We start from the raw sequence: 13,468 nt of genomic DNA on the forward strand, positions 1-13,468 counted from the left end.
GGGGGGGCGCGGCTTGCCCCCCCCCCCCTCGCCCCCAGGCCGCGGGGGCGGGGGGGGGGTCTCCTTTCTCCCTTCTCCCCGCCTTCTGTACGAGGCATCGGTAGGGGGTCAGGATTAACATGCTGGAGGGAAGGACAGGCCGTAGATGCCCCATTGGTTAGGGCCATGGGAGGATGTGGGTGGCTGCTTTCCACTTGGGCCCCAGAGGCCCAGGTCCTGCTTGTGAGGAAAGTTCTGTTTCTGTCCTGGATTTGGACCTGAACGGAGGACTGCAGAGGTGCCTGCCCCACCCATGCTTCACTTCAGAACGAAGTGTCTGCGGCTTGACACCACTGCTGGGATTGCCCTGCATTCATTGCAGTAAACGGCCTCTTTATCTTGTCCCTGATTTTTCCCTGAGTGGATCTTCTGTATCTTTTTAGGATACTATCCTTGCACTTACCCGTTGCCTCGACCAAATAATTGTCTTCCTTAAGAGGACCTTCTATGTCAGTGGTCACTAGCCAGTGGATCTCAATCCACCAGTTGATCTTGGAGGCAGTCTGAGGCTGGGGTGGGAGGCTGAGTGCCCGCAGCATGCACGTGCCCAGCAGGTCAGTCCATGGGGGAGGGAAAGTGCGGGGGCTAGATCGAGGCCCTTGAAGTGAGGGCCAGTGCTGCAGAGGCAGGAGCAGGGTATGTTGAGTGTAATGGGTGAGTTCTTTAGATCTGTTAGTTATTGTTAAGTAAATTTATTTTATCTGATTGTTAATCTTTCTTTTTCCCAAGATGGCAAACCTATGCTACGCCAAGGTGACACGGGAGACTGGATTGGAACGTTTATGGGTCATAAAGGTGCTGTATGGGGTGCCACTTTGAATAAGGATGCCACTAAAGCAGCTACAGCAGCTGCAGATTTTACTGCGTAAGTAATTAACCATGTTTAAAAGTTTATTGTATTATGATTTCAGTTTGTAATCCTAGAATTTTGCAATTTTTTTTAAATGCAGTTGCTGCATTAAATATATTTGCCTTCCTTACGTACCTGGCCAATTTACAGAGACCTTTATTGGCCAATTTACAGAGACCTTTATTAAAAAGTGTAGAAAGTGAGGTTGTTGATATTTGTGGTAATACAGTAATGGTAATTAAATTGTAGAGATGGCTTAATGGATCACTTTAATGGACATGGACTAATAACATAATTGTCTACCAACAACAATTTTAGATAGTTTCTAATCTTTTGTATTGTGGTTATATGGGATGCTAAAGTCAGAAGTGTGGGTGGTTTTTTTGTTTTTAACTGCCATTTCTCACTTTTTTCCCATTTGACTTCTTCTGGTACCTACTGTCACTTAATTTTTCTTGAGTTAAATTATTTTCTTGTAACCTTGCTAAATATTTACGTGCATGCTTAATGTTTTCGTATATGCAATTTTCTTAACTTTGTTCGGACTACTCAGAGTATGTGTATAAAAGTGCATAAGAACGCTAGTCCAGCTCATGTACAAGTGATTCATAATTTTATGTGGACTTATTTTACAAACCTACTGCTAAAGGGAAAAGGGCTGTTTATTTTGGAGTGGTACAAAGGAATTACAGAATGGAAAATCTAAGGCAGACAAGATTCTTTGGTTGAATCTGATATCTTTTATTAGACTAAGTTAAATAGCTGGAAAACAATTATTAAGTAAGCTTTCAGGTTCAAAAACCTTTTGTCAGGCTAAGGAAGTTTCAGCAGTTGGTGTGTGCTCTTCCTTGTCTGCCTATGTCCTTAGACCAACACGGCTACAACCCCTGGGAATTCTTAAATATTCATTCTTAAACACTAAGCATTTCTACTGTTGGGCTTTAAGTGTTAGCAGAGTGTAGTAGTTATGTTTAACTACTCCATTATGCTCTCAAGAAAATCTTGCTGCAACCTGAATAGCCAGTTTAGTTGCAGTGCACTTAGTAGTAACTATAGAACTGTATTTGTACTGTCTTTCAGCAAAGTATGGGATGCTGTTTCGGGAGATGAACTAATGACATTGGCTCACAAGCACATTGTGAAATGTGTGGATTTTACTGAGGTACAGTTCTCTTCCTTTTCAACCCCCCACTTTGTTTCCCCTAGGGAGTGAAACTCTTGGATATGGTTAATTACTGCTGCCCTTGTTTCCTTATGCTTATTTTCGATGGAAGGTTCAGGTTAACTGCTCTCTGTTTCAAAGGGATAAATTAAATATAACATATGCTGTAGTAGATTGCCTGAAAAATCATCCCACTTTTTAACTGTAACCCACATTTTCAATTGAGAGACCTAATTCTAATTTTCTGCTATTTTAGGACAGCAATTATCTGTTGACTGGTGGACAAGATAAATTGTTGCGTATTTTTGACTTGAGCAAGCCAGAAGCAGGTAAGGCTGCTTTTTAAATCTTCCCACTTAAAGTTCTTTTTTTTTATTGTTATGCAACTGGCTTTGAAAATGATCAGATCTGCTGAATTTCATCGGTTACAAAGATTGGGGGTCTTGTTTTTCCCATTTAGTGGTCATGGAATTTGAGACAAATTGCTATAATAATAGGACATGCTGGAAATCTAGCAGCCTTCAGGTTTCACTGCTCTTAAATCTATGCTGTCTTCAATATTAGTTTGATTTTGAAGGGTTTTATTTTAGTTGTGAAAACTTCTGAAATTACCTGCTCCGGGTGTTTGCTTGGGTTCTGTTCACATCTTTCAGTTACGTGATTGGTAACCGTGACTTGGATTATCATAAGGTACTTTTGAATTGCCCACAGTATTTTTAGATTGTAATTTTACATTGGCCTTGTCACTCTGTGCGGTAAAGTTGCACTGGTTCAACTTAAGGTTTTTCAATAGCTCAAACCTGTGTCCACTGTTTCTTTTCAAGGGGCTTTTATTTCAGTTTTAATTACACATGTTCATAGTGGACTTGAGCTAAATCAAATAAGTTGCTCTTAACACAAAAGCAAATGTCCATGCATCGTTTGTACAAATCTAACTAATTCTGTTACTGAACCTAAACCACTGCAATTTCTCTAAGGGTATAGGGATAGCCTTAACATTTGAAATGCTTCAAAGTGCAGCTGCAACTACATGCAGGGAATGAGAATGGAGCTGAAGTCAATGAAGGCTGTCCTGTCCACCTCACACCTGCTCTCCTGGAGTGCTTCCCACTTCTGCTGCCCCACCAGAAGTGGGGAAGGAATGCAGTTATGGGGCTGGAAAGCAAGAATCCTGGCTCTGGTGCAGAGCGATCAGAAAAGTGCTCACTGACAGAATCCTGATCTCTCCCCTGCCCTTCCTGTGGGAATGTGGGGGTAAGGGGACAGTCACCGCTGGAGGAACCAGGGGGTTTCTTGTCATACTTTCTAGACCGTGTATATGTAACAGGAATAATTTCATTTTTAAGTGCTCCTAAATAGTTCTTGCTTCCCTCAGAGTTATATTTGGAGGTTTCCAAAGGATGTGTATATCTATTTATATCCTAAGTTAAAAAAAGAAAGACAAAACTCTAGTTTTCTTTCACCTTTACTCATTAAATTCAGGATAAAAATTCCAAATACTGCGATAGTATCTCTCATCTTTACTCTCAAGGCTGGTTGTTGATTTCCGCCCCCTTGGCCCCACTATTAATGATTAGCTACATGCACTTACAAATAGTGATTTGAGTCATGAGACTTTTTTCTTTTTCTTTTGTTTCATGTACTAAAATACTTGCTCTCATCTTCAGAACCTCAGGTGGTTAGTGGACATAATTCAGGCCTTAAAAAGGCTTTCTGGAGCAGTGATGACAAACAGATCCTTTCAGCTGATGATAAAACTGTCCGGTAGGAAACAGTAACTTTCATACTTAAGAAATATTTATTTTATTTAATTATGTAATCATATTGCAGTGCAGCTAATTTAAATTTAAACCCAAGTTATGCATTTTAATGATCATGCTTATTTTCTGTGTAGTTGGAGTATATAAACGTAGCTGGTAAAAAAAATCAAGTTGTACAAAATCCCTGATTATTGTTTGCATATGTGGTAGCATTATATTATATCTTGAACCCTTCTTAATATTCTGTTCTATAATGAGAATTGATGAGAAATGTTAAGTGTGTGTTTTTTATTTAGCTCTGGTATGCCAGCTAATTACAAGGTGAAATTTGTTTTGTTGCTGTCTGATTTTACGTGTTAAGTGTCTGCCATCCAACAGTTCTTAGGTTTCTGTGGTGTATATGCCTAATGTGTTGTAGTGATGAGAAGTGGGGAAAGCATTGGATTCTTACAAAGAATCTATCCCTATCTTAAGTACTTGATCTTTGTCTCTTGGGCAAATATGAAATCCCCCACAAACCTTGTGTCGGCTGGAAAGGGGGAGGTGTTGGTCACCCCCCCCAGTATTTTTCTGGATGTTGTAAGCTGTGAGAATCTACCACTGCCTCAGCTTTCTGGCTGCTGTGACTAGGGTGCTGTCTTTGCTATAAAAACCTTAGTTCTTTGTCAGCTGTAGTGTTAAGGTAATAGATTTCTTCTGTTTTATTCCAGCTCCCGGTGGAAGGATTTGAAGTTATCTTCCCTTCCTGACTCCATTTAAACTGCGTCAGCAAGTGACAGTTTCTTGTCAGTTTTAGCAGGACACCAAATAGGCCAGAACCTGTTTTTTAATCCCTGCTGAATCTTGGCAAAGATAAGAGCAGCAGTGGCAGAGGCCCTGGGTCTGTGTGTTTGATTTGCATCTAGACAACTATCCTAGATATATTTAGAAAGTTAACTTCCCTTAGATATTATGCATGTATTGGTCTTAACTCCTTTGGAACTGACACTAGAAAATGCTGTTGGTTTGCCAATGATGAAAAGTTGAGCAAGACTTTTTAGCTTTGTCACTAGAAACCTGGATTGCTTAGGAAACTAGTCACAGTGCACAGATTTTTTTTAACACTGTAGGTGACTGGTGGCAATACCTGAAAAGCTTAAAAGTAGGGGTGTGCTGATAGAGATTTTTGGGGCCACAGCTGATAGCCAATTTTTAAGGCATATTGGTGGATACCCATCTGATCTCCAATACACAGCTCTTCAGCCTGTAAGTGTGTTGTGGTTTAAGAGGTGTGTGGGAGGTACAGATCAAGGCCCCTGCAGTGAGGGAGGGAGTGAGGCTGGGGTAGGTGCTTCCTGACGGGTGGGGAGGGGCACAGGACAGAGCTGCGAGTGGCTCTTCCAGCGAGGCAGCGGGGGGCATGTGCCCCCCAGATCTGTGCAGGGTGGGCTGGGGCTGGGGAGGGGGCAAGACAGAGCTGCTGCTTGTTCGGGGGGTGCAGGAAGGGAGGTGGGGTGGCTCCTGCCACTGTGTGCAGTTTTCTGGTGCTTGTCTATGGCTCCGGCCACACATCTGGGAGGGCATGTGCCCCTGGGCTGGCATGGGGCAGGCTGGGGCTGTACCGGTCTCTTCCTGGCTGGGCAGGTCCGGGGGCACACGCGCCCTCCCAGATGAGTGGTGGGAGCTGCCAGATGAGCACTAAATGAGCAGTGCACAGTAGCAGTAGCTGCCCCTCCTTGCCTGCCCCAGCCCCAACTCTGTACCCTCCCTCATCGCAGGGGAATTCATCTGCCCCCCATGCCCCTCCCACCACATCTGACTTACCAGCTGTAGGCAGCTCTTCATGCTGCCGGCTCTGCTTCACACTACTTATGTGCTGTGCTGCTGCTTTGCGCACACTCAGGTATCGATCGGACAAATTATCAGCCACGTTGGGCTGATTTCCAATGCAGAAAATTTTCTTTGTATCAGTGTTGACCCAGTATCGGACTGATGTATCAGTGCACCTCTACTTAAAAGTACATATACCTACTTAATGTTCCTGTTGCAGAATAATTTCTGTATGCTACTTCAGAATGTGGTGCATGTTAACATCGGTGTATTTACATTTTGATTGTAACAAGGTTAAGGTAAGCATATTGTTAACAGTAGATCTATGGCATCAATCTTGAAGTGTATGCTTAAGTAGCATTTGTAGTTCAGATCCCTGCCTTGATAGTTTGCTAAAGTAATTTAAGTATGCCTTTATTTATTTATTTATTTATTTATTTATTTATTTTACAGTCTCTGGGACCGGAATAGCATGACTGAAATAAAATCAATAAATGTTGCAATGTCTGTGAGCAGCATGGAATACGTTCCAGAGGGGGAAATTCTAGTGATAACCTATGGCAAGACTATTGCCTTTCATAGTGCTGAAACGTAAGTTCCAAACATGAATCCTCAGAAATGCAGAGGGGACTAGAGGGCATGTGCATATAGTTATTGGTAATGCTGAGCTTGTGACCTGTTCTGAAGTAAGCACTGCAAAAGTTTATATACAGGCAGTCCTTGGACTTATGACACAATTGGTTCCTGAAAATTGTGTCTTAAGTCAAAACGTTGTAACAGAACCAATTTTCTCGTAAGAAACAATGTTATAAATGAAGGATTGGTTCCTGAACCAAGGCCCAATACTCTATTTTCACCAAAAATCCCCCAGAATTTTGTACTCGATCAATTATAGATGAGTTATATAGCTACATTTAATATATTTTTATTGTAAATAGCAATCATGTTGATTTGGAAGGACTTCTTTGAGGTGACTTTGGACTTCTTGAAGGACTCTTGGTTGGAGTCTTCTCAGGAGTCTTGGCTGCAGGTTTTTCTGGAGTCTTGTCTGCTTTTTTAAAGAAAGTGTCCAAGGAAGTTTGGACAGATGTTCTCCAGGGAGATGAGCAACGCAGCGAGCTTGTTCACTGGCATGGCATTGCATTGCATCAGATTAAGTGTTAAGCTGAAACTGGCATTGCAAAGTTGAAACAGGATGTCAACTTATTAAACGTTGTAAGTGCAAAATGTTGTAACTCAAAACATTGTAAGTCGAGGACTGCCTGTGTCTCTGATTTTGTCAGTTTATAAAGGAACAAAGCAATCCTGCCTTCTGCGTGGTTTTGATATGGCCATGTTGATATTCCCCCTCTACATTTTTCTCCCACCCCCACCCTACAGTTTCTCCACTTGTTTCCCACTTCACCAGTAAAGAAGGGTATGAACATTCATTTTCATTTACCCTTAAAATACAAGTGTAACTGAAAAGTATCAACTCTTGAGGAACAAGAAAACACTTTTTTAGTTTTATTGCACAAGGCCTGTATTGTTAACACAGTACAATTTGCAGCATTTGACATCCTTCTTAGGTAAATGGGTAGAAGGGCAAAGGTATGCTGACCTACTTGGCACAGAGAAGTGTTTCTTTCTAACTTGGTGTTCAGATTTTGAAGATGTATTGGGAAACTTGTGTTACTGCAGCCTCTGCTATATTGTGTTTTATGTTTAATTAGTTTAGTTGGTTGTTCTCAGATAAACGACTTTCAGGAGAACAGATAGTTTAAATGTCTTTAAAATGTAAAATTGTCTACGGAGACTTGTTAAAATGGCTGCCATAAGTGCTTAAACTGTAGTTGTTTTATTTTAATTTATCAATCTTATCAGTACACATATCTGAATTACCAGGTGTATTGCTGTGCCAATTTTATGTACCAGCAAAGTATTTAAAGCAAATTCTGTTGAAAATTTTGTTTCTCTGTGGAATATTTCAGAATTAAGGACCTCATTTTGAACAAATAAGAGGTGATTCCTGTCTTGAAATACTTGCAGTTCAAGAAGAACTCTTTCCCCCCCCCCTCCACTTTTTTTTCTTTTTCATTGTTCCAATCAAGTGGGTGTGTCAGACGAAGCCTATGGGCCAGACCTGGCCGTGAGGCCAAGTGAGTTTGATACCCTTTCAGTAGATGGTTCGTTAAGTCGGTTATGATTTCTGTACTCCAGAATGACTAACGAGGCACTCAGTATAACTAGCATAGTCTCTGCTGCCAGGAGTTTACCATTATAAAATTGGATAAAACAATTGAAAGGCAGGGGAAAACAAGAATATTTGGCTATTAATCCATTCATGTGGCATAGGTATTAGTTGTTATCTTTACTACTTAAATGACTTTTTTTTTCTTGTGAATTAAATGTTTTAAGTTGTAATGTACCATAAGCAGAGCATCCAAAGAGACCTGCTTCAGCTCTTAACATGAATGAGGCATAGGTCACAACTCATGGATGAAAGCTTGTCTTCAGCTTGGCAAATTTAAATGGTATTTTTGAGACTTCTGGAAATGGCATTTTTAAGGAACCCTTGTGAATTGTAGGATTAGTGCCAAATTTGCTTTAAAGGCCTTGTTTTCAGGGTTAGGTTTTTGTAGGTTTGTTTGCATAATAACAAAATGTTTCTCTCTAGTCTAGAGCAGATTAAATCATTTGAGGTTCCTGCCACAATCAATTCTGCATCTCTTCACCCTGCAAAAGAATGTCTAGTTGCTGGTGGTGAAGATTTTAAACTTTACAAATATGACTATAACTCAGGAGAAGAACTAGGTAAGTGTTTTTTTTCAAGGCTTCAGGTGGTTGACATCATAGCATAGTGTGTTTAAATTAACCTTTTGATAGGCACCCAAGTTCAAGGAGATACAATTTTTGCTTATATTTATTAGACTTAGAAGCTGCATATGCTGAGAGGTGCTGTATTTATATCTCCTCTTACCTGTTTTTAGCTGTATTTGTTCCATTTGTTGCTTAAGCTTTTGAAATTAACACTTCCAAAATTATTTTTCTCATAGAATCCTACAAAGGGCATTTTGGTCCCATTCACTGTGTGAGATTTAGCCCAGATGGAGAGTTGTATGCTAGTGGCTCTGAGGACGGAACACTAAGACTCTGGCAGACAACAGTAGGGAAAACGTATGGTCTCTGGAAATGTGTAGTCCCTGGTAAGAACTTGGGTACTTCGGGTAAAATTTAGTTGCATTATAACTTCTAAAAATACGTTCAAAGTCTAACAATTAATTATTAACAAGGCAGTATTTTATATAAAAACTGCTAGTTGAATGTGTGACCTGCATGAGTTTTGCCAAGCATAAAGGAAGTAAGTTGATCTGTAGATCAGATTTGTTCAGCTTAATGTGCTCTGGGCTTTTCTTTTGCAGCTGTCAGTTATCCATTTCAAACCTATAAATGTATTAAATAAAAGCTCAGTGAATATTTTAAGTAAACTTCCATACATTAAATTGTATTTCTTTCCTTTTTATTACAGAAATTTAAGATATGATTGTATGGAGCAAGAAGATAAATATTTTAGTAATATAAATTTCAGAAATATCAGGATATTAGGAATGAGTGTACATGAATGCTTAAGCAGAAAGTAGTGTCAAATCATGGGAAATTAAAACTGAGGAGTAAAACAAGAGCAATAAGAAACACCTACCAAATTGCAAAACTGCTGTCTAGTGGTGGAAAGCATTTACCAAACAAATAACCTTTCCTGAAAAACACTTCCCTCCCCCCTCCTCCACTAGACAAAAGCATAAAAGAAATTTATCATCACCTGTTAAAAATGGAAATGAGAAATAGAGGAAATGACCCATAGAGAGGAAAAATGGAAATCGTAGAATAAATTTTGTCTTTTTGTGTCCCAGAAGAGGAAGGTGCAGAGTTGGCAAAAGCAAGGACCAGCCTTCCAGGAACTGCAGAGGAAGAAATAGGTAATGTACCTCCCTCACACTGCCTAGCAATTCAGATTGTATGCAGGACGCTTAGTCTGGATCTACATGCTTAAGGGTATAACGAAGAGAAATGGTAAATTCTCTGTTGGCACTTCTAAAAAGTTTATAAGATCCCTTAATTTTAGTTTCCTTGAGAATACATGGAAAATAGTTTTCTTGTTACGTTTATGTTTTTCTATAGAATAGTGAACACACTGTGTGTAATACTGCAAATTGTATTAGTTGTGTGAACAGTTCCAAAGAGTTAGCATGAAAGATGGATTCCAGTCATCTTTTATATCTTTGGAGAAATCACTGCCATGATTGTTTGGGTGTTTTTTATAACTAAGATGAAGTTTACCCTGATGCCTTTTAATTTTATTTGCAGAAGAGCTTCCCTCTGAAAACTCAGATTCTGTGTACAGCTCAACTCCTGAAGTTAAAGCTTGAACATCACAACTGTTATGCAACACATGGATGTAATGACCTAAACAAGCAGTGATAAGCAGGGGCCTTCCAGAGTGTACTCTCTACATAAGGCAAAGATGGGCTGTAATTGATGAGAATGCGTTGGAACTGGCTAAGTGTTGTTTTGTAGGAGAAATGAATATCAAAAAAGAAGACTAGTAGAGTTTTGCTATCTTTTAGCTCAGCTGCCTACTGTCTTTTTGAATGAAGGTGTGCAAGCCAAGATCCAGTCTCTCCCAATTTCAATTAGAACTCATTGTAGTGTGTTTTCTTTATTATGGAGAAGAAATATAACAGCTTTTACCAATTTTTTTTCTGAAAGTTGGAAGATTTGGCTTTAGTTATAAAGAAGGGATTGTATACTAAAATATTCAGTTCATTTTTTCTGTTCCATTGTACATCGCTTCTGAACATCTGTTTTCAGTTGTCTAAATAAAATGCCTCTCAACCGACTCATCTTATTGTTAGCATTGGGATTGTGGAATAGAAGTAACAGTTATTACTCTGTCCTTTCCAGCATTCATTGGTTTTGTATTATGCAAAAAAGGAAAGAGATGAGAATGAGCATGTTTTAGTATTAAAGTCTCTGGAATAGCGGATGATGAGTATCCTCTTTCACAAGCCTTGTATCTTTTACTTTTTAAACCTTTGAATGTAAGCAAACCTCTGTCAAATAAAAAGAAAAAAATTGGAAAAACAGAAGTATAAAATGCATCTGAAGAAAGCTGAACATATTCCTGTAGAGGTACCACTGATAAATCTCTACAGTGTGGGTTTAGGCATCCAGACTAAGTTTCAAAATAGAGTACTCCTTTCTATCAATAATATACTTTCTTCATTAAAGAAAAATGTCATTGCTATTCTTAAATTTGTAATCACTTAAATCTTGTGTACAGGTTTTTTTTTCATCTATGCACTACATGTGTTTACAAAAGCCTGATTGCCAACTTTCTTCCTTTTTAAGGGAGTAATAAAGGAACGATTTATCAAATATGGCTTCAAGATAAAGTAGCTTTTGACAACATGCTTCTTCTGTTCTGCCATTAAATTCTAAATGTGGGAGAGGGGGGAAATGTGGTTTGTGCTATGTGAATGAATTTAAATGTGTATTTGTTGTTTTGTTTTGTTTCCCCACCCTCTTATATATAGAAAAACAGTTCTTAGAAAATACCAGACTGGCTCGTAAAAATCAAACAAACAAAAACCCTTTCATGTAGCTTTATCATACTTGGAAATGTTTAAAAAGAAATTAAAATGAAAGACTTGTAACTGCACTGACTAGGGTAAGTGGAGAGAGAAGCCTTTTCTAAAAACAGGAGGTGGGAGATACACTGCGGTGATTTGTAGTTTCTCATTCTGTATTTTAGTGTTAAAAACAAATGTAGGTGTTGTTTGACATGGTTATGAAATAAGTTCTCAAGGGTGAATTTTACTTCTGTGTTGGAGTCAAATTAATTTATCTAAGGTCAAATAGAATGGTGATTGGCAAATTCTAGGCAAGGCTTTAAAAATGGGATTCTAAAATGAAATGGTTATTTCAGACTTAAGAGTCAAAAACAGCATATTTTAATTTGTGAAATGAAGTTATCTGAAGTGTCACTAAGAATGAGTTCTTAGCTGTGAAATTTCTAAAGGTATTCTTTTCATTTTAACTTTAAATTGGTTTTGTTTTCCAGTGTTGAAGATGCAGAATGATACTGGTCTAGATCTCTAAAATCTGTGCTCACTCCTTGCCCTTTGAATTACCCTGTCTTAAGCGAGGTTCCAGAAGATCCTCTATTAACGTTAAAGACTTTTAACAAAATAAATAATACAGTGAATGCACCATAATAAACTTGAACTTAAGAAAAGGGATGCCGTTTTTCAATATTAAACCATGTTGAAATAGAGAAATGTAGGAAAGGGAAAAAATAAACATGGCCACAAAGTTCTGTATACATCACTGATCCTCGACCGATTTAGACTCAAGATACTCTTTGTTGGCCTTGAATAGCACCCCATTTCAAAAACTAATCTATTATAATACTTACCTTCTGCAAGAGTGGTCAGCCAGCTAGCAGAGTGGGGCTGGGGAATGGTCTGGTAGAGAACCTGTGCCTGCTCTTCTCTGCTTATCTCACTTCCAGTGGTACCATAGGGTACCACTGGCATCCTGGTTGAGAATCACTGCTATACATAAACATTTTGGATTACAAAGTAAAATGGCCAACCACTGAAACTCTTGGTTTCTAAGTAGTGTGAGAGTGATATAGTAGCTGTGGTGGTCCAGAAATTATGCCAGAGGCTTTCTTAGGGTGACAGTTTTTATTTTTATCTTGTTTATTTATTTTTATCTTGTTCAAATCCATTCCAAATTATGTATATGAGGAGAAAGCTTCCACTGATTGATACCAGGTTTTTGAGACCTATACCCTACTGAAGCCATCTGGGAAGACCAGAGAATTTCAGAACCTGACTTGCTTGTGTAAGCATGGTGGCTCATTTTCGATTACAAGAAGACTGAAAAGTCCCTGCATCAGGCTCTGGGAAAAGTGGTACAAGATGGTTAAAACTCCCCATAGGTAGGAAACTTCATTTTTGCACAGAGGGAGCTGAAGATGGAAGGTTGTCCCTCTGGGTCCATGAGAGTGTCTTAAAACAGCTGTTTTAAGTAGCTCTCTGATGTGTTGATCAGGTAGAATTCCTTCCCTGGAGGTGTCAGATGGCAGGCAGGGAGGTAAAAAATCCCTCCTTGTTCTCTAATGAAGTTTATTTCTTACCTATGGGACTTTTTACTGTCTTGTACCACCTACACTTTTTCCCGGAGCCCGATGAAGTGACCTTGATCCTGAGAGCTTGCAGAAAAGGACAATTTTCTTGCCATTTTCCAGCTGGTCTAATAAAAGGTATCATTTTGGAACCAAGAGTTCTAGCTTTTTTGTATGTCTTCATGTACAATTGAGTTGTTATTTCTCGGTACCCCAGTACTACAAGGGTTTATGGTGCATCTATACTTGTTTCCTTAATGTGTGCAGTAGCAACTAGCTCTCAACTCTTACTCTGTTTACACCGTTTGCGTATTTTGCCCAGAGTGAATTGCTGTGGCACATGCAGAAAAACACATCAGACCCTAGCGCCTGCAACGGAGGAGAGTAAGATTGGAGGGGCTGGAGGATTCTTCCTGTTGCAAACCAACGTAGGCTAGGTGGTGGGTGTCCATGTATGAATGCATAAGTAAGGAGGATGGCTATTTCTGAAAAAGGACCATTTCAGGCTTAATCAGTTTTACTTGGAGAAGAGATCCCTTGTGACAGTCCAGCCAGGCTGCTGAGCGGAAGGAGGTTACTTGTACAAAGCTCCTCCCAGCCTGCCTGTGAAAGCCAATGAACAACCCCCTTCTGGCTTGATCAGCTGCTCTTTCCTGCCTGTCCCATGTAGGGGAGGA

The 13,468-nt window shown here is 39.5% G+C and overlaps 1 protein-coding gene across 1 annotated transcript in view; it reads left to right on the top strand.

Annotated features, from left to right (window-relative positions):
- The window catches only part of STRAP (serine/threonine kinase receptor associated protein), an 11,388-nt gene extending 353 nt beyond the window's left edge, over positions 1 to 11,035 (top strand). The window contains exons 2-10 of the mRNA XM_019515594.1: positions 769 to 904; positions 1,970 to 2,051; positions 2,308 to 2,380; positions 3,719 to 3,815; positions 6,074 to 6,211; positions 8,277 to 8,413; positions 8,656 to 8,805; positions 9,511 to 9,576; positions 9,965 to 11,035. Of these exons, the coding sequence (XP_019371139.1) occupies positions 769 to 904; positions 1,970 to 2,051; positions 2,308 to 2,380; positions 3,719 to 3,815; positions 6,074 to 6,211; positions 8,277 to 8,413; positions 8,656 to 8,805; positions 9,511 to 9,576; positions 9,965 to 10,026 (941 nt within the window). The 3' untranslated portion in view covers positions 10,027 to 11,035. The remainder of the gene's footprint in view (positions 1 to 768; positions 905 to 1,969; positions 2,052 to 2,307; positions 2,381 to 3,718; positions 3,816 to 6,073; positions 6,212 to 8,276; positions 8,414 to 8,655; positions 8,806 to 9,510; positions 9,577 to 9,964) is intronic.
- The last annotated feature ends 2,433 nt before the right edge of the window (positions 11,036 to 13,468 follow it).

This window comes from Gavialis gangeticus, unplaced genomic scaffold, assembly GCF_001723915.1.
Source record: "Gavialis gangeticus isolate Ggan-Ray unplaced genomic scaffold, GavGan_comp1, whole genome shotgun sequence".
Lineage (NCBI taxonomy): Eukaryota > Metazoa > Chordata > Crocodylia > Gavialidae > Gavialis > Gavialis gangeticus.